This window comes from Lepus europaeus, chromosome 9 (genome assembly GCF_033115175.1).
Source record: "Lepus europaeus isolate LE1 chromosome 9, mLepTim1.pri, whole genome shotgun sequence".
NCBI lineage: Eukaryota > Metazoa > Chordata > Mammalia > Lagomorpha > Leporidae > Lepus > Lepus europaeus.
The window spans coordinates 85,080,759-85,096,512 of NC_084835.1; the positions used below are offsets into that span (position 1 = coordinate 85,080,759).

At 45.8% G+C, this 15,754-nt stretch overlaps 2 protein-coding genes across 4 annotated transcripts in view; one reads left to right on the top strand and one right to left on the bottom strand.

Annotated features, from left to right (window-relative positions):
* TPGS2 (tubulin polyglutamylase complex subunit 2) overlaps positions 1-7,485 on the bottom strand; it is a 90,241-nt gene extending 82,756 nt beyond the window's left edge. The window contains exon 1 of one of the 2 annotated variants that reach the window (XM_062201578.1): positions 7,338-7,485. In XM_062201578.1, coding sequence (XP_062057562.1) covers positions 7,338-7,419 — 82 coding nt within the window. In that variant the 5' untranslated portion in view covers positions 7,420-7,485. The remainder of the gene's footprint in view (positions 1-7,337) is intronic. The other variant, XM_062201579.1, reaches the window with a different exon arrangement.
* A 318-nt stretch (positions 7,486-7,803) lies between these two features.
* KIAA1328 (KIAA1328 ortholog) overlaps positions 7,804-15,754 on the top strand; it is a 345,762-nt gene continuing 337,811 nt past the window's right edge. For both annotated transcript variants that reach the window (XM_062201575.1, XM_062201577.1), the window contains exon 1: positions 7,804-7,885. In XM_062201575.1, coding sequence (XP_062057559.1) covers positions 7,828-7,885 — 58 coding nt within the window. In that variant the 5' untranslated portion in view covers positions 7,804-7,827. The remainder of the gene's footprint in view (positions 7,886-15,754) is intronic.

A 15,754-nucleotide genomic window follows, 5' to 3' on the forward strand; every position in this document is an offset into this window, starting at 1 on the left:
TTTAGTACTCATTCCATACTCCCCTCTTCCACCAGCCTCCAGCAACTACTAAGCTATTTCAGTCTCTATAGATTTGCTAATTCTGTACTTTTCATGTAAATGAATCACACAATATTCATCTTTTCCAACTACAACTTTCACTTTATTTTCAAGGTTCATCTATGTGGTACCATGTATAAGAACTTAATTCCTTATTTTTGCTGAATAATATTCTGTTGTATGAAGATATCACATTTTGTAAAACCATTCATCATGGGCATTTGGGTTGTTTTCACTTCTGACCTGTGAATAATGCTGCTAATAACGCTTCGGTACAAGTGTTTGTGTATAAATACTTTTATTTCTCTTGGGTATATATACCTAAAAATGGAATTGCTAGGTCATATGGTAACTCACTGTTTAACCTTTTGAAGAAGTGCAAACTTCTTAAAGCTGTTTTGCCATTGTGTAATCTACCAATGGTATAGTCATGTGTTCCCAGTTTTTCCACATCCTTGCACAGTTATGTCCATCTTTTTGATTACGGCTATCCTAGTTAGCAGGTGTGAAATGCTATCTGGTTATGATCTGTATTTCTCTGGTGACTAATGATGATCATCTTTATATATGCTTATTGGCCTTTTGTGTATCTTTGGAGAAACGCCCATTCAGATCCGTTTAAATTGGATTTGTCTTTTATTGAGTTTCAGGAGTTCTTTATAGATTCCATATGTAAGTCTCGTCATATATATGTTTTGCAAATATTCTGTTTTCTGGAAAGTCTTGTCACTTTCTTGAAAGTATCCTTAAAAGCACACTTATATATATTTTAGATTTATTTATTTATTTGGAAGGCAGAGTTATAGAGAAGGAAAGAGGGAGAGAGGGAGAGAGGGAAGGAGGGAAGAAGGGAGGGAGGGGGGAGAGAGGGAGGGGGAGGGAGGGGGAGGGAGGGAGAGGGAGGGAGAGGGAGGGAGAGGGAGGGAGAGGGAGAGAGAGGGAGAGAGAGGTCTTCTATCCACTGGTTCACTCCCCAAATGGCCCCAATGACCAGAGCTGAGCCAGCCAAGAGCTTCTTCTGGATCTCCCACCGGGTGTTGGGGCCCAAGGACTTGGGCCATCCTCCACTGCTTTCCCAGGCTATAGCAGAGAGCTGGATGAGAAGTGGAGCAGCTGGATCTTTAACGGGTGCCCATATGGGGGAGGGGGGGTGTGCCAGCACAGCAGGTGGCAGCTTTACCAACTATGCCACAGTACCAGCCCCCAACAATTAATTTTGATGAAGTCTTGGCATCTTTTTCTTTTATTGTTTGTGCTTTTGATGTCATTATCTAAGTATCTATTGCCTAAAGTCAAGCAAAAATGAGCCCAATATCTGTTTTCTTTCAAGACTTTCATAGCTCAGCTTTTAGGTCTAAGATCAATTTGAAGTTAATTTTTATATGTGGTATGACATAGTGATTCAATTTTATTCTTCCACATGTCTATATCCAGTTATCATAGCATCATTTACTGGAAAAAATATTTTTCCTTATTGACTTGCCTTGATATTCATGCCAAAATCAGTCAATATGACTGATGACATATGATTTTTTTTGGAGTATAAATCTTACTTCCATTGCTCTGTATTTCCATCTTTATCCCAGTGCCTTAAGAATACTGTAGCTTTGTAACAATTTTTAAATTTTTTTTTTTTGACAGGCAGAGTGGACAGTGAGAGAGAGACAGACACAGAGAAAGGTCTTCTTTTTGCTGTTGGTTCACCCTCTAATGGCTGCAGCGGCCGGCGCACCGCGCTGATCGGAAGCCAGGAGCTTCTCCTGGTCTCCCATGCGGGTGCAGGGCCCAAGCACTTGGGCCATCCTCCACTGCACTCCCAGGCCATAGCACAGAGCTGGCCTGGAAGATGGGCAACCAGGACTAGAACCCGGTGTGCCAGCGCCGCAGGCGGAGGATTAGCCACGGTGCCGGCCTGTAACAATTTTTATTATAGTAAAATATACTTAATATTCATCACTATAACCATTTTTTTTTTTTTGACAGGCAGAGTGGATAGTGAGAGAGACAGAGACAGAGAGAAAGGTCTTCCTTTTGCCGTTGGTTCACCCTCCAATGGCTGCTGTGGCCGGCACATCTCGCTGATCCGAAGTCAGGAGCCAGGTGCTTCTCCTGGTCTCCCATGCAGGTACAGGGCACAAGGACTTGGGCCATCCTCCACTGCCTTCCAGGGCCATAGCAGAGAGCTGGCCTGGAAGAGGGGCAACCGGGATAGAATCCGGCACCCCAACCGGGACTAGAACCCAGTGTGCCGGCGCCACAAGGTGGAGGATTAGCCTGTTAAGCTACGGCGCCGGCCACTATAACCATTTTTAAGTGTTCAATTCAATGGCATCAAGTGCATTTACACTGTTGTACAATCATCATCACTATTCATCTAAAGAAATTTTTGATCAGCTCCAAAGAAGTAAATACCAAAATAAGGAACAGCTGAATTAAAGAAATCTTTCCCTCTTTTCCAAGATTGTTTTGGCTATTTTGGCTCTCTCGCATTTCCATGTTAATTTTAGGACTGCATCAGTCTGCTAATCTCTTCAAGACTTTGATAAGAATTGTAGATCTTAGATGTATCGATCAATTTGGGGAATGCTGGGTTTTTAACAATATTAACGCTTTGAATCCAGAAAAATGATTTGTCTTTCCACATATTTTGTTCTGCTTTAATTTCTCACTGTGTGTGTGTGTGGCAGAGAAGGAGGGACAGAAAAGGTGAGCAGAGTGAAGGCACTTCCCCATCTTCTGGCATACTCCTCAAATTCCTGCATTGGCTAGGAGCCAGGAAGTCCAGGTCTCCGGCGTGGCGGTAACCCAACTACCTGAATTATCACCACTGCTTCCCAGGATCTGCATTAAGCAAGAAACAGGAATGAGACGCTGGAGCCAGTGTTTGAACCCAGGCACTCTAGTGTGGGACGTGGACATCCTAACCAGTGTCTTAATCATCAGGCCAAATGTCCACCCCTCCACATTCTTTTGTAGTTTTCAGTGCATAAGGCACTGATTGTTGTTCATTTACAAGGATTCTATTCTCTTTGATACTACTACAGATGGAATTAATAATTTTTTGGGGATTGTTCATTGCTAGTATATAGCTTTTTCGCCTTCTCTTTTCTGAACTCAAGTTTTTTCTTTTTAATATAAGATCATTGAAAGTGTACATATTGTACTTCTTCCTTTCCAGTTTGGATGCCTTCACTTTTTTTTCTTGGTGCCAGCTTGCTCTGCTATGACCCCTGATACAATAATAAACAGAAGTAGTTAAGAATGGAATTCTCCAGATTTATTTATGTATTTGAAAGTCAGAGTTACAGAGAGAGAAATCTTCCATCTGCTGGTTACTCTCCAGATGGCCACTACAGCTAGGGTTGGGCCAGGTGGAAGCCAGGAGCTTGTTCTGTGTGTCCCACACAGGTGGTAGGGGCCTAAGCACTTGGGTCACCTTCTGCTGCTTTTCCCAGGCCACTAGAAGGGAGCTGGATGGGAAGCAGAGCAACTGAGACATGAACCTGTGCCCACATGGGATGCCAGCATCACAGGTGGCAGCTTTACCTGCTATGCCATAACACCAGCTCCCTGAATTCTTTTTCCAAAAGAAATATTGAGAGACAGAAAGAACTGCCACGTGTTGGCCCTGTGGGCATCACTTCCTGGAGCTTCATCACTAAGCCAAACACCCACTCCAGCAGGATTCTTATTGTGCAGAAACAGTGAACACAGCAAGCCCAGTACTTCAATCCTCAGAAAGGACTGCTCAAAACTTTGGTTCTTGGGGCTGGCGCCGTGGTCCTCCGCCTGCGGCGCCGGCATCCCGTATGGGCGCCGGGTCTGGTCCCGGTTGCTCCTCTTCCAGTTCAGTTCTCTGCGATGGCTCGGGTGCTTGGGCCCCTTGCACCCGCGTGGGAGACCAGGAGGAGGCGCCTGGCTCCTGGCTTCAGATCGGCACAGCTCCGGCCATTGGGGCTATTTGGAGAGTGAACCAACGGAAGGAAGACCGTTCTCTCTGTCTCTCTCTCTCACTGTCTGTAACTCTGACAAGTAAATAAATAAAAATCTTAAAAAAAAAAAAATAAAGTTTGGTTCTTGGCTGTTACCTGGGAACTTGGATTCCCACCATTCCCTGGTAAGAACTGCTCAGTGTGTCTAAACTGTTAGTGCAAATACTGCATTTTATGCTGAGTACCTGCTTTTCTTCAGGGAGTCTAGGATTTGGGTTTATGCTAAGCAGGGATGCCTGCATGACTGATTTTCAATTAAAGGTGTGGACTTCAAGGTTCAGGTGTGCTTCCTAGGCAGACAACATTTCAGATAAAATGTTGCTGGAGGAAATTAAGTGTGTCCCATGTGATTTCACTAGACAGGGACTCTTGAAAGCCTGCAGCTGATTTCCTTGATGAGCCCACATGCAACTTTCCATTTGCTGATTTTGCTTTGTATACTTTTGCTGTAATAAATCATGCATAAGTATGACCATCCCCCAAGTCCTGTAATCATCATAGCAAAATATCAGATCTGGGTATGGTCTTGGGGGACCCTTGACATATTTTTCTTATTTCTGATCTTAAGCAGAAAGTAGTCAGTTTTTCATCATTAAGATGTTACCTGTAGGTTTTCCAGAGATGATCTTTACTAGGTTGAGGAAGTTCTATCGCTATCCTATTTCTAGATTTAAAAAAAAAATTCACTTATTTGAAAGTCAGAGTTACAGAGAGAGAAGAAAAGAGAGCTAGCTAGCTACCTAGCTAGATACTGGTTCACTCACTAGATGGTTGCCACCACCAGGGCCGGACCAGACCCAAGCCAGGAACCAGGAGCTTTTTCTAGGTCTCCTATGTGGGTGGCAGGGGCCCAAACACTTGGGCCATCTTCTGCTACTTTTCCCAAGCCATCAGGATGGAGCTGGATCAGAGGTGGAGCACTGCGCATCCCACATGGGTGCCAATTCAAGTCCTGGCTGCTCCACTTCCGATCCAGTTTCCTGCTATGCCTGGGAAAAGAGCAGAAGATAGCTCAAGTGCTTGGGCCCCTGCACCCACGTGGAAGACCCGGAAGAAGCTCCTGGCTTCGGATCAGCTCAGCCCTTGTCATTGAGGCCATTTGGAGAGTGAACCAGCAGATAGAAAATCGTTCTCTCTGTCTCTCCCTCTCTCTGTAATTCTACCTCTCAAATAAATAAATAAAATCTTAAAAAAAAAAACAAAATGGCCAGCGCCGCGGCTCACTTGGCTAATCCTCCGCCTGCAGTGCTGGTGCCCGGGTTCTAGTCCCGGTTGCTCCTCTTACAGTCCAGCTCTCTGCTGTGGCCCGGGAGTGCAGTGGAGGATGGCCCAAGTGCTTGGGCCCTGCACCCGCATGGGAGACCAGGAGGAAGCATCTGGTTCCTGGCTTCGATTGGCGCAGTGCACCAGCCGTAGCAGCCATTTGGGGGGTGAACCAATGGAAAAGGAAGACCTCTCTGTCTCTCCCTCTCACTGTCTTAACTATGTAAAAAAAAAAAAAAAGGTGGAGCAGCTGGGACACAAACCGGCATCCAGACAGGATGCCAGCATCACAAGTGATGGCTTTACTTGCTATGTCACAACACCAGCCCCTTAAAAAAAATTTTTTTTTAATAGGGGGGCTGGTGTTGTGGTACAATGGGTTAAGGCTGCAGCTTACAACGTTGGCATCCAATACCCAAATGTTGGTTTTAATCCTGGCTGCACTGCTTCCGTTCAGCCTCTTGGTAATGCTCCTGGAAAAGTGGAGGAAGATGGCCCCTGCCACTCACGTGGGAGACCTGGATGGCATTCTTGATTTCAGCTTGGTCCAGCCCTAGCTATTGCAGGCATTTGGGAAGTGAATCAGCAGATGAAAGATCTCGATCTCTCTTTCTCCCCGTCCTTCCCTTCCTCTCTCTCCCTGTCTCTCTGCCTTTCAAATAAATAAACCTTTAAAAAAAATGTTTAAGTCATGAAAGGGCATCAGATTTTGTTAAGCACTTTTTCAGCATTTATTGAGATAACCATGATTTTTGTCATTTATTCAATTAACAGGGTGTATTACATCAATTTTCATGATAAACCCCACACTCCTAAAATAATTCACTTTTTATAATTTCTACTATAGAAAGCAGACAGACAAATTAAGAAAGCAACGTAAAAATACATAGCTTCAAGTAGTGGTAAGTACTGTGGATATTTAAAAAAAGGTATTCTAAACAAAGAGAGCAGTATGTACGGGTGTTACTATCAGAACTACATTCAGAAAGGCTTCTCTGAGGAAACAATATTTAATTAGAGATCTGAACGACGCCAGCGAGAGAGATTCAGAGCAAAGTAAGTGCGGGTGGAGGGCCAAATTACAAAAGGCTTGAAGCGGGAGCAAGCTTAGTGTGTTTATAGCCACAGCCTTAACAACACGAAGGCAGCCAGGGCCAAAACAGAGTGAAAATAAAGTCAGAAAGGTCGACGGAGAGGCAGCTCACACAGGCTTCTGAGGGTCTGGAGTTCACTGTAATTGCGATGGGAAGCCACTGCAGCAGCGTCTCAGCCAGCCTGCCTACACAGCCACTCTGCTGCTCGGTTTTCTAACTCACATTTGCCTTCCAAAATACAGCATCACCTCCTCCGAACATGTTCCTTTACTTCCCAAAAGGGCCGGCCCCCTCCCCGGGGGCTACCTCCCAACAATAACGGATCAGCGACCTCCCCTCACATCACACCTCGAGGGACCTAGTCCCAGCCTTTTTCTTTCACAGAACTGTCTTTGTAGCCCCAGAGTGTAACACAGCGATGGGTATGAAATAAACGTTGGCTCGAAGACAAATCCGCCCAAGTTCTCCTCTGGACCACGTCCCCTCCGGATGCTGTACTCAGAGGGGCACGCGGCTGCCGCCCCGGGAGGGGGAGGTCGGCGGCATCACTGTCCTCTCACTCCGCCACCGCAGGAAGGGCTTGGCTTTCAAGGGTGCTGCCCTGGCTGGGAGCGCCTCTTAGAGACCCAACGTCTTAACAGTCAGGCGCTCGCTGCCCCGACTCTGCAGGTCCTGCCCGGGCCCTGGGGTGGGGCACATCATGGAGGGAAGCTCAGAGGCTTCCCAGCTCTGCTTCCAAACCCTCCTGGCAGACCCTGCCCGGGCCTAGACAGGCACACCAGCTTCCCCATCTTGCATCCTTGGCAACGGAAGTCACAGCAGCGATGACCACTCAGCCGACAGCGTCCGGCGTCGCACCGCCCACCCGCACCTCATCCCTCGGCTCCTGTCTTCTACTCCACACTCCCCAGTCCCAGCACCCATAAGTTGGGGCTCCGGCCCCACTCACCTAGGATGCGGGTGATGCCCAGGGTCAGCTTTTCCAGGTGCGGCTTGTTGGAGCCCGGCAGCGGGGGCGGCGTATCCCCCATCTCTCGCGTCCCTGTCGGGCGCGCGGCCGGCACAGCGGCGGGAGCGGGCGTGGAAAGCCGGTCGGGCCGGAGGAAGGCGGGGCTCCGCCTCAGCGCCGCGGCCGTCAGGTCCACGGCATGCTGGGAGCTGTAGTTCTCGGCGCTTGCGAGAGCTGTGGGGAGGAGATGGGGCCCCCGGCCTGGTCTCGCAGCAGTAGTTCCGCGGGACGTTCGTTCCCGCGGCCCGGGCCTCTGCTCCACACCGCACCGCCGGGACGCCGCCTGCCCTCCGCCCGGACCCTCTCGCCCCGCCGGGGGCGGATGCGCAAGCGGGGACGGGCCTCTGCGCGGAGCAGCCAATGGGGACCGAGCCTGGAGGCCGGGGCGTGGCGGCCCCGGCGCGACGCCCCGAGTGGCGGTTGTTTCAAGATGGCGGACTCGGCGGGCCCCTCCCGCTCGGGTGCCTCCGCGTTCTGGAGCCGCGATCGTATCCTTTGCCCGCCTGCCAGGGGGCGCCGGCGCCCTCCCCCAGGCGGCGAGGGGCGAGCGGTCACGTGGGAATCTGAGTGGAGAGGAAACTCCTGTGCTGGTTCCGTGGGTGGGGGCCGTGCTCTCCCGCCTGTCCAGGTGCCGGGCTTTCCCCTGTATCAGGTGTCTCCGGGCTGGAATTCCAGGTGTCTGAGCGCATCACCTATGGTTTCCTGCCCTCCCTAGCTGTGAGCTCCGGACAGATGGCCTAGGGTCGTCGCCCAGCCTGTGCCTGGGAGGGTCCCTCTGCCTTCCCTCCAGGGGTGACCCCAGGCCAGCTGAGGGTGCGGCGTGAGAGTGTGCTTGGGCGACGAGTGGGTGTGGGCAGCGCAGGGACGACTGCTGGCAGGCAGCATTTTTGCCTTCATTTAGGATCTTCCTGAGTCTGCGACGTTAGGCGAGCGAGTCAGGACCCTGTCGGACTTCTAGAGCCCGTAGGTGAAGTTGGGTGTTGGTCCTGGGGCTGTAGGAGAGCTGTGGGGCTTAGTGTCGCCAGTCCGTGCTTGGGTTGTGCAGCTTAGAGAGTAAGATGCGAATCACTGAGCCTGGAAGTAACGCTGTTGACTTGCGTGGAGATTGTGGGTCACTACGGTCAGGGATCGAAGTTCTTGGGTTCTGTTGGTGTGGGACCGTGGAGCTTTGAGCCCCGGGGTAGTATTCCCAGATGAGCTGTTCGCGTGACAGCAGTGTTTTTTCCTGGATTAGGTAGACTGTTGAGGCTGAGCTTGGGTCCTGACATTTCTCGTTCCTTAGGGGGCGTTCCGGGAGAGGGGGGCAGTGATCCTGGGCCTGCAGAAGCGGGTCTGCGTCTTCGCCTGGAGTGACGATGGCATTTTTGGAGGCCATGCCCTTACCTTTGGCAGAATCACCCTTTGGACGTTCTACTGAGCTCGCAGTAAAACTTACAAAGTTACATTATAAGTTCCTCTTATACAGTTAATAAGAGTAGACTGCCATGTGTGGAGAGAGGGATGTTTTTGCATTTTGTGCTGCTAAACGTTTAGTGTTATGTACTGACTGAATCTAATTACCACTTGTCTCCGATAGGTTCGCGGGAAACAAATGAAATCGCGCAGCGATCAGAGGTGAAAACATGCAGTGCACTGTGTAAAAGAAATATTTTTTCCCTTACCTGTCAGTAGTCCCTTGCACTGGGGACTCCTGGGCTGAGTTCCGAAGTCAGGAAATTGAGATGAGTCTTTTTTCCTGAAACACCGCCTCTGCATTGATGGAATTTTGTGACAGGGGAGATACTGAAAACTTATTAGTTTATAACAACTAATGATAGTGTTCTGATGTAGAATAAATAGTTGAGGGGAGGGTTACAGTATGTGGGCTAAGCCTATGCTCTTGGTCTTAGCCCCATACGTGCACTTCTTCATGTAGTCCTATTATTCCCTATTGCATGTAAAAAAACATGTATACTCCCTTATCTCTTATATTCTCTCATTCAAAACTTAATGGAAAAAACCATGTTTCCATTAATAGTGAGGAATTGAAATTATATGGGGAAAAAATAGTGGTGATTACATCCTATGAAATCCAGACATAGAAAAAGAATTTAAAGGTTATTAGTATCAAGTGTTTTCCCAGCCTATTCCACCCAATGACCAATTGCCACCAGACTCAGATATTTTAAGTCTCCATAGGACATACAAGCAATACCAAATGTGAATTTGTGACTGAATGTTTGCCGAAAGACATGACAGTTCTGAGTCATTTAATCTAGTCAGGTATCATAAGGTCTTCATCACTTTTCTTGTCACGTTGATAATATCCCATACTATCCTAGAGCCTTTGGAGTAGAATTTTCAATAGAAAAATACCAAAAAGTATGTGTCTGTAATGGGTATTTCTTTCACACATTGGAAAAATTTCTTTAGATTCTTGACCTAAATGATTTCAGAAATGTGATTGAAAAAGTTCCCAATCCTAGATGTTTCCATCATGAGAGGACAGACAGATCATCACTGAACATAATTTTTATTTTACTGTTGTTCTTGTGAATTGTGCATCTCCAGCATCCAGCAGACTGTGATTCAACAGTGCTGTTTTGGCACAAAGCATGCTTTGTGCCAAATGTGTAAACACTATGCTATGTTGTCATTTCATGGGCTAAATCTTCCAGTAAAGCATTCCTCTTTCATTGTAAATTGCTTTCTTCTTTCATAATAGCTCCTGATAATGTCAGAATAAGCTAGTGTTTCTTTAATATCTAAATTTGATTGCTTATGTACTTTCAGGTGTATTATCATTAACAATATTAGTTAACTTGATATTAACAAATATGAACTGCAAAGGACTTGATCAAAACATTACAAGAGCTATAGTCTCTGCAATTGAGTTTTCAAATAAAAATAGACAAAGACTTTATATTGATATAAAAATGATATACTAGCCCAGAAAATCTCTGTGGTCAATAATAATTCCACATATATGTGTTGGTAGCAAGGAAGTCACATTCAGTAGAGTAGAGTGGGCAGTATAAGTTTATTTCTTTCATATCTGAGAGATCTGGGATAGAGATGTTCGTTCTCTCTACAAATTCTTTCTGGGTTTCTAGTTACTACTTCAGTTTTGGGAGTTTGGATAGATTGGAACCAGCATTAAAGCTGCTTCCAAAGCAAAGAACTAAGGTGCACATGGAACCCTATAGTATATCCAGTGTTCAAGTACATTTGTATATATTGTCTTTGAGTTCCCCATAAAATACACATTTGTTGAAAAATGCTCTATTTGAAGAAGGTAAATATTTGGGTTCTTAATATTTAAGAACATTTAATATTTCTTAATGAAATAAAGATTGTGAATTATGAGAAAGGGTAAATTGGATGAAGGCAACTAGAAATGTTTTTATCCTTAATTTTTCAAAAGCTTATTGAAGTCAGTTTATTTAGAGTTTTTAATATTTGAAAATAAATTTCCTGGCCGGCGCTGTGGCTTAACAGGCTAATCCTCTGCCTTGTGGCGCCGGCACACCAGGTTCTAGTCCTGGTTGGGGCGCCGGATTCTATCCCTGTTGTCCCTCTTCCAGGCCAGCTCTCTGCTATGGCCCGGGAAGGCAGTGGAGGATGGCCCAAGTGCTTGGGCCCTGCACCCGCATGGGAGTCCAGGAGAAGCACCTGGCTCCTGGCTTCGGATCAGCGAGATGCGCCGACCACAGCAGCCATTGGAGGGTGAACCAACGGCAAAAAGGAAGACCTTTCTCTCTGTCTCTCTCTCTCTCTCACTATCCACTCTGCCTGTCAAAATAAATAAATAAATAAATAAATTTTAAAAAATTAAAAAAAAATAAATTTTCTGACATCAGAAATGTAGGGTGGCAGGCCTGTTAATGGCTGCTCTGTACAGTGATCTGCCCTCAAGGAGACCCAACAGGCCAGTCCACTGCAGTGGCTTTCGATCTGGTAAGCCTGGGCTTCAGCAGAGGTCAGCTTATGAAGAGCCCTGGCAGCTCTGCCAGCCGAGTTGGATCACTGGAAATGGACCTGCCCTGGAGTCGAAGGATGCCCAGGTCAGATCTTATTGGCTCTAAGCTGAAAAGCCCTTCACGCAGCCCAGCTTCCAAAGTGACCACCTGAGGAAATGGCCAAGTAGGGTCAGCAACATTGCAGGCAGAACTGTAAATTTCCTGTTAGAGATGCCACCTGCCTTTACCTGGCCAGCTCTCCTCCCAGGCCAGCTAGGTAATGGAAGTCAACAGGGTGCCTTCCCAAGGAGGTTCACACCTCCCTTAGGATGTACCCTATGTGAAGAGATAAATAAGTCTGGGCCTCTTAATTTACAAGGCCTAAAGCTCACCAGATTATTATCGAGCCCCTTCTGTCAGGTTCTATTTGCCTCTCAATCAGAAAACTTATGTGTAGCTTAGACAGCACCTTTCTTAGCTCCTCTAATAATGACTCTGTCCTTTGTTCTCGACCCTGTCTAGCCCATTGGGGCCTCATTCCTTCATAACCTCTTCTCTATCTCCATGGCTCTACTCCCAACCTGTGTGTACTGTTGGTCCTCTCCCCCACTTAATGTCATATGATTGTTCAGAATTTCTCTACAGAAAAACCCCGCTACCTATAAAAGATGAGTGGCGTTTCTCCCAGTCTTGGCTGGAATCAGCTTTAAGCCACATCCATCAAACTGTCCCCACAAAGGTCCAGAGGACCCCCCCCCCCCATTTCCTCTCCTCTATGAAATCCTCTCATTACCTGGTTAATGCTACTCTTAGGATCATTGGTTACTATTCTCACCCTGTCTTTTATACCACAGTGTCTAAGTGTTTACAGCAGGTTATAACAGAACAAACAAAGGCCTTCAGCAACCAGGCAGTCAACCAAATGCTGCTACAGGGATATACCCTGCTCCCCACCCAGGAGACAGCAGCTTGAGACATCGCCCCAGGCCAGCGAAGATTACCTCATCGCCCCATGTCAGCAGGAAGTAGCTCTAAAGACAGATCATCGTCCCTCTACCCCTCCTGGACTCTTGGACTAATGTAACCCCATACAAATCCTGCTTTATAAAAAACAAAAAGGGGGAATGGTAGGAAACTGGCGCAGTTTTAGCCAGGTGGCTGCATTGCCCAGCTACCTGAGCCAGGCTCCACCCCCATCCTAATGGGATTCGCTGCTCCTGCTTCCCTGCCCACCCTCAGGCGAAGTTTTAAAAGGGCCTGTTCCTGAACACGTGCTCTCTTGGCTCTTGGTTCTTCTCTCTCCTCTCCTCTCCTCCCTCTTCTCTCCTTACTAGCTCCTCTCTTCTCTGTTTCTCTCTTGTACTCTTGTTCTCTCTTTTTCCTTCGCCGCCCCTTCACTCCGGTCTGTTGGATGTTCCCCAATAAACCCTTTCCCTTAAAAATAAAATAAAATAAATTTTCCATGAATGTAGCTAGAATATGTGTTGTGTACATAATTTGAATTACATAGATAACACAAAGTTGTTGAAAATGCCTCAAGAACTTAAATACCAATTCCATTCTTTCCTGAATGACTTACTATGAGCCAGGCATTGTTGTTATGTTTGGGGATACAATGTTGAATAGAACAATAAAAATTGGTACACTCTTGGTGTTTACATTAAAATGAGAGACAGAAAGATGAGGAGAGCTTGCACCTCTGGTTCACTCCACAAATGCCTGCAACAGTCAGGGCTGGATTAGAATTGAAGCTTGCAGCCAGGAATAGGATGCATGTCTTCCACATGGTTGACAGAAACCCAATTAACTGAGCCATTACCACTTCTTCCCAGGAAGTTAGAGGCTAGATTGAGGGTTGAGGATAGGGAGTGGGCATTTAGCAGTGTAGTTAAGATGCTGGTTAGGATGCTGGCATCCCGTATCAGATTGCCTGGGTTTGATACCTGGCTCTTTTCCTAACTCCAGCTTCCTTCTAATGCAGACCCTAGGAGTCAGTGGTGATGGCTCAAGTAAATGGGTCCCTGCCACCCACATAGGATGAAGAGCCAAAGTGACACTATTTTGAAACAATAGAAAGCAGTCTCCGTTTCCCATAGCAGACCGGATTCCTTGTAAAAGTAGGCATTCAGGCATTCCAGAGATATCAAAGCTTACCAAGGACAGCTAGCTCAGCAGACCAAGGGCAGCTCAGTAGAGATTACCAAATGAGGTAACTCCCTGAACCCAAGCCAAATGGAGCCCCCCCGCCCCCCGCCCAATCACTAAAGGCCCGGCACCCTAAGCCCTTGCTGATGTATCTTCCCTTAAAAGTGTCCCTGAACAAAGACCTGGGCCTTTCCTCCTTTGTCCGCTGCGCTGGTTGGTTGGATGAGGTCCCTGTCGTGGCTTGTACCTTTTTAATAAAAACCTTTTGCATTTCGGTGTGTTCGGGTTGCTGATAGCTTCTTGGAGATCTACTTATCTGGGCATAACAAGGAGACCTAGATTTCATTCCAGACCCTTGACTTCAGCCTTGACCCAGCCCTGTCTACTGAAGGCATTTGACAGAGTGAACTAATGAATAGGAGACACACATATACATTCTCTCTTTCTCAAAAAAAAAAAAAAAAAAAAAAAAAAAAGGTATGTGGATACAGATGGCAGGTGTCTTAACTGCTAGGCTAAATGCCTGCTCCTTGACTTAAACAGTTTATTGAGCTGAGGCCATTAATAAATAATAAATTAATAAATTACATTGTATATCCAATAAGTATAAGTACTGTGAAGAAAAATGAAGTAGCAGAGAGGCAAGTAGTAGGGAGAGGTAAACAGGTTGCAGAAAGAGAGTTTTTCAATTATAAGTAACTATATGATTAGGAAGTAAAATCTCAATCAGAAGGTGACCTATAACCCAGATCCTAAAGGTGGTGATGAAGTGATCCATGAAGATATTTGATGAAAAAAAAAATCATCAAAGCAAAAGCTCTGAGGCAGGAGTTTGCACCACTCATTAACAAGTGTAAGTAAATGAGGAGTGAGTGAGGGGAACAGCAGTAGATAATTAGATCAGAGAAGTATCTTAGCATGGAGTGGTTAGAACTTGAACTTGTAGGCCCTTGTAAGTATTTTGACTTTTAATCTGAATGCAAAATGACATAAGTTTAACATGCTCTGATCACTGTGTGAAAAAGAATCTGTTGAGGGGTCATGCATAGAAACCAGAGAGAGCTGGTACAAGATTATTGCCATAATCCTGGTGAGAGGAAAAGGTGACATGGATCAAGGCCAGTAGTTTTGGTTCGAAATGATTGGATTGTTAGTATGTTTTGAAGGTCACATTGACAGGAATAATTAAGAATAATGTGAGATAGGAGAGAAACTGGAGTCATGGATAACTCCATGTTTTTGACCTGGGCAGCTGCAAGATTAGAATTACCACTTACTGAGATGATGAATGTTAAGGGAGCAGCAGTTTTTGATGGAAGGTTAGGACATCAGTCTTGGACATGTTGAATTTGAGAGATCTTTTCCAAATGGCAATGTCAGGTTTACGGGATTAGGCACCTGCTAAAGATTAATTTGGTGGAAGTCAGCATGTTGATGGTATTTAAAGTCCTGAGAACTGAATGAAATCACAAAGTGAATGAGTAGAGAAAAAGAACCAAGGTTTATTAGCAAGGAAGGATCTAAAGAGACTAAGAAGTAATAGTTGGAAAAGGAGGAGGAAAATTGTGAATGTAGAGTGTCTTTGAAGCTAAGCAAAAGTGTTTTAAGGAGGAGGGTGGTTATCAATGGCAAATGCTGTCGATAAATCAACTACTCAGAAGCTGAGAATTCACTAAGTGTTTGACAGTCATGCCATTGTAACCTTGGTAAACGTAGTGGCATGGGCTGATGAAGTCAAACTACGATTGTCAAATGCTAGATATTGAGAGTAGAGTAGGTGAGGACAGTGTGTCTCTTTTGAGAAGTTTCACTTTTGACGAATCAAAAATGGGCCACTAGTTGGAGGGGGATGTAAAATCAGGGGAGGCTTTTCTTTTCCTGAAAATGTAAATTATTACAGGTTTGGATACAGCAGGAAAAGTTTAATAGGGAAAATGGTTGGTTCAGGAAAAAGAAGAGAATATCAGAAGCAACATCCTTATGTTAAAAAAAACAAAAATGAAACAAAAACAAAAACACATGGGGTGTGTATATGTATGCATAAGGGCTATATTGGATTTATGTAAAGTTATAAACGGTTCATCAAAAAAAAAAAGGAAAGGAAAGCTGAATATATGGAGAGTTTATGGAGGTAGAAACAGCAAAGTTGTTGGATATGCTAATAGAAGGTTAAGGAAAATTTATGGTTAGTTTTTCTTAATGGTATGAGGAGCAAAGTTACTAGCGAGAGTAAGGATGGGAGTGATGATGTCAGATTTGAAAGGGAGGTGAAAG